The sequence below is a fragment of the Dunckerocampus dactyliophorus genome, chromosome 2 (genome assembly GCF_027744805.1).
Source record: "Dunckerocampus dactyliophorus isolate RoL2022-P2 chromosome 2, RoL_Ddac_1.1, whole genome shotgun sequence".
Lineage (NCBI taxonomy): Eukaryota > Metazoa > Chordata > Actinopteri > Syngnathiformes > Syngnathidae > Dunckerocampus > Dunckerocampus dactyliophorus.
In genome coordinates, this window is record NC_072820.1 from 18,830,074 (window position 1) to 18,834,145 (window position 4,072).

The following is a 4,072-nucleotide window of genomic DNA, read 5'->3' on the forward strand; positions in this document are numbered from 1 at the left end:
TGCTTGGCTCATAAGGAGGATCTTAATACTGGGCACACTGAGTTGGTCCTCAGTCTGTTTGAAGTGTTTGTCAAGGGGGCCCTTGACTCCTGGCCCTATTCACTCCTGTTTTCCATGGTTCTTGTGCCGACGGGAGCTCATGTCAGCTTGTTTCATTTATGTTTGCCATGACACCCACTGTTCGCCCCACCAAGCCCCATGCCATGATCCATTTCGAGTGCTTGACTGGGGTCCTTAGGGTTTTGTGCTGTATTTGGGCAGGCATAGGTGGGGTGTTACAATGGATAGGCATCAGCCAACACGTAAGTTGGGAGGCAAGGCACTGTTGCTGTTCCATGTCCCCTGCCGTGGTCACCCAGCTGTGACTTCACAGGTAGGGTTTGAGTGTTTTTCTCCTTCTCATGAAAACACAAAATGAATGCTAAGAAAAATGATAATAATGACAATAATAATGATAATAATAGTAAAAATCATGACAATAATCGTGACAATAATAATAAAGATCTACCCCCACTCGGCCACATTAGACATTTACAACGCCATGTGTTGACTGACATTTAACAATAAGTGTATTATTGCTTGTTTCACAGCTGTTTCTAATATTTTGACCACCACATTAGCTACAGGGAGACTCGAAATATTGTGTTGTTCCTGTTGATCAATCAGTCAAGAGCAATGAATAATTAAATCTTGATCTTAATATTGTTTGCCAGCAGCAATGCATTTTAGTCCAACTCTTGAGTCACACATGAAGATGAGGTGAAGTGCTGTGATGTAACACTTGAATCCCACCAGTAGAGGGTGTGTGTGTGTGTTTGCGTGCGTGTGAGTGTGTGTGCTTGTGTGATCCATCTGCTACAACTTTTCTTTCTAAAAATTCATTTCACACCAACGGAGTCTCTCCTCCACGTGAGGTGTTGATGATGATGTTCTGACTCACGATTGTGTTCGTGTGTTCATGTGTGTATGCGTGTGTGTGCGTGTGTTTGAGTGAGTGGCATGAATGAATCAGGGACACATCGTGGTCCTCCTCCTCTGTCGTGACATTCATTGAGGAGAAAGTGTGTGTGATGTCACTGACTCAGAGGGAAATTCCTCAGCGGATGGAGGGCGGGATCAAATGGACGCAGGAGTATAATTAGCGTATCTGAGCGCAGAGGCACACAAGACCCTAAGAGGAGACAAGAACCAGGCTTGACATAAAACCTCAGCTTGAGGCTTAGAGCCGAAACATCCCCACAGAGACGGACGTGACCTGGATGGGAGCAGATCATCAGTCACCTCGAGACTGTAGACTTAATTAGCAGTGACTAGTCTGGAGGACCTGTTGGACTGTAGCAGATCATCATGTCTTCAGCTTCTCTTCTCACTGCGCTTTTCACCCTGACCATCATGATGGATTCTTCGGCGGCCGGATCACTGGTCCCACAGTCAGAAGTACCTCTGGGTCTCCATCGGGGGGCGATGTCCTCCGACTGTCCGTCCTGCACCCTAGCCCATGTGAGGAAGAACTCGTCTTCATTTGGCGGGTCCAGCGACATGGTGGACGCGGTGAAACGTCACATTCTCAACATGCTGCACCTTAGCGCACGACCCAACCTGACCCAGCCAGTTCCTCGGGCCGCTCTTCTCAACGCCATCAAGAAGCTACATGTTGGCCGTGTGGCTAGTGACGGCAGCGTGGACATCCAAGGTGAGGGCAAGGATCCCGAGGCCTCATTGCCATCCGAGGTCATCACCTTCGCAGAGCCGGGTAAGTGCACTTGATCGCATGCGCGCAAAAAGAAAAGTTAACTGATGTGACAATGATTCAGCAGGCAAGTTCAGTGTGATGGAATATTAAACAAAAAGATCAGACAAGAGTCAAAAAGTACAAAAAACTTCTCAGCTCAGTCAGAAAAATGCCCAAAGTTTGTTAAACAAGCAGAAGCTTAACTTCGGACTTACTTTTCTGATTTGCTGCTTTCTCTTGCTTGAGATGGAAGGACAACATTGAAGATGATGCTGATTTATTACATTAGACAAGTTTGCTTTCTTGTACAGTAGAGCGGTATACAGCACATTAATCATGCTCCCAATGAAAAAGCTTGCTCATGAAGGGAGATCATACCAAGTGGTCTCAGGCTGTGAAAAATTATTAGATTCAGACTCAGTAATTATTTCACAGTGGACAAAGTGGCACACGCACAGGAACAAGCATCTCTGTGTTTGTGTTTCTTTTGTAGAAGTCCTCCATTAGTTACAGTAGGTGATACTAACATGCTGCCTGTCCCTGTGTTTTTTGCACCAGGAGACTCGCTGGACACCTTAAACTTCGACCTTTCCAAGGAAGGAAGCAGAGGGGCGGTGGTGGAGCAAGCGAACGTTTGGATCTTCTTGAAGTTGTCCAAGGGAAATCGGGCCAAAGGCAAAGTGAAGCTGCAGCTTCATAATGCGGACGGAGAAACGTGCATTTCAGAAAAATTGGTGGACACGCGTCGCAGCGGCTGGCACACTCTTGCCATCCCGCGTTCAGTTCAGTCCACACTGGACAGAGGAGACAGCAGACTTCGTCTTCGACTGTCCTGTCCGCTGTGCGCCGAGGATGGCGCCGCGCCTGTCCTGCTCCCTCCTGCCAGCGAGCAAACCAAAGAGCAATCCCACCGACCTTTCCTTATGGTCGCGCTACGAACCAGAGAGGAAGTCGCTCGGCGTCGCAGCACTCGAAGTTTGGAGTGTGACGGCAAAATTGGCACGTGCTGCAAACAACAGTTTTATGTAAGTTTTAAAGACATCGGTTGGAGCGACTGGATTATCGCACCATCTGGTTACCATGCCAACTACTGTGAAGGAGACTGTCCGAACCACATGGCAAGCATTGGTGGCTCCTTCCACTCCACCATCATCAACCAGTACCGCATGAGGGGCTATGGCCCACTCCAGAACATCAAGTCATGCTGCGTGCCCACACAACTGCGGGCTATGTCTATGCTATACTACGACGCCGAGCAGAAGATCGTGAAAAAAGACGTACACAACATGATCGTAGAGCAATGTGGATGCTCATGAAAAGATGCCTCGTCAGCACTTTGCAGGTCAAATGTACAATTTGATCAAATATATATGTTGGCTGGACAAAAGTCTTTTATTTGACTCTTTTCCACATTGGAAAGAAAAAGTAGGAGACTGACAAGCCTGATGGCAATTATGACATTATTACATTTTATTTCTACTTTGTGTCAAAGTGTCTTTGGCTTTGTTTGAAGGACAGATGGTCAATGGACACATGATGATCGACTATATTGGGTTTGAAACTGGAATGTGATGTTTCAGTTCAGAAGAAGCTAAACGTTGACTTGTGAGGGACGTTGAAATGTTTTTTTAAGAAGACGACAGAAGTTTCAATGGTAATTGTAAATAATTAAAGATGATTTCTTTATTTCATGTGTGCCTTGTGATTGACAAGAAGCGGATGCGTCGGTCAGTTAAAACTTTGCAGGCTGAGAAGAAGCTGGCCAGCCAAAATTGGTTACCATGGCAACGATGTGTTTGTTCACTGACCTACAAACTCATGGCTGAGTCGACATGTTGATTTAAGAAACACAAAGATGGCAACAATGCATTGTGGGTACTGGAGCATGTTGCACTCACAAAAGAGTCTACAATCCACACTCTAAGAGAAAAATGTTGAGGATAGAAAATGTCTTGACTAACATGTCTGCTAAAAACTAATTACAAATATTACAAAATAAAACAAATAAAAACTAAGTTTATACTAATTGTGACATGATTATCATTTTGCATACATGAAGTTAATTAATTCGCTTATTAAAAAATACGTGCTGTAAACAAGTAAAACATTTGACCCAAATGATATTTTTTAAATCTACTGAATGCAGCTGTTTGGAGGGCATTTATGTTCAAGCTGCAAGCATCCCAGCCTCTTCCTGGTCCGACTATGTAAGCTACACCTCACATGGCCCACACGCACGCAACAAAAGGAGAACATTATGTTCTAAAAGCAGTGTTTGAAAAAGCAGATGATTTCACTCACCGGTTCTACTGGAATATTACAGCCACCATAGCATCCTTT

General features: G+C 45.1%; 1 protein-coding gene across 1 annotated transcript; it reads left to right on the forward strand.

The window, feature by feature from the left end:
* Nucleotides 1-672: 672 nt before the first annotated feature.
* On the forward strand, nucleotides 673-3,670 carry inhbab (inhibin subunit beta Ab). Its single transcript, XM_054767593.1, has 2 exons — nucleotides 673-1,753; nucleotides 2,291-3,670. The coding sequence occupies exons 1-2, from the start codon at nucleotides 1,348-1,350 to the stop codon at nucleotides 3,046-3,048; spliced, it is 1,164 nt and encodes a 387-aa protein (XP_054623568.1). The 5' UTR covers nucleotides 673-1,347; the 3' UTR covers nucleotides 3,049-3,670.
* Nucleotides 3,671-4,072: the final 402 nt, after the last annotated feature.

Coding starts and splice junctions, on each gene's coding strand:
- inhbab (XM_054767593.1), top strand. CDS start 1,348: ATGTCTTCAGCTTCTCTTCTCACTGCGCTTTTCACCCTGACCATCATG. Junction 1,754..2,290: donor CATCACCTTCGCAGAGCCGG/GTAAGTGCACTT, acceptor TTTTTGCACCAG/GAGACTCGCTGGACACCTTA.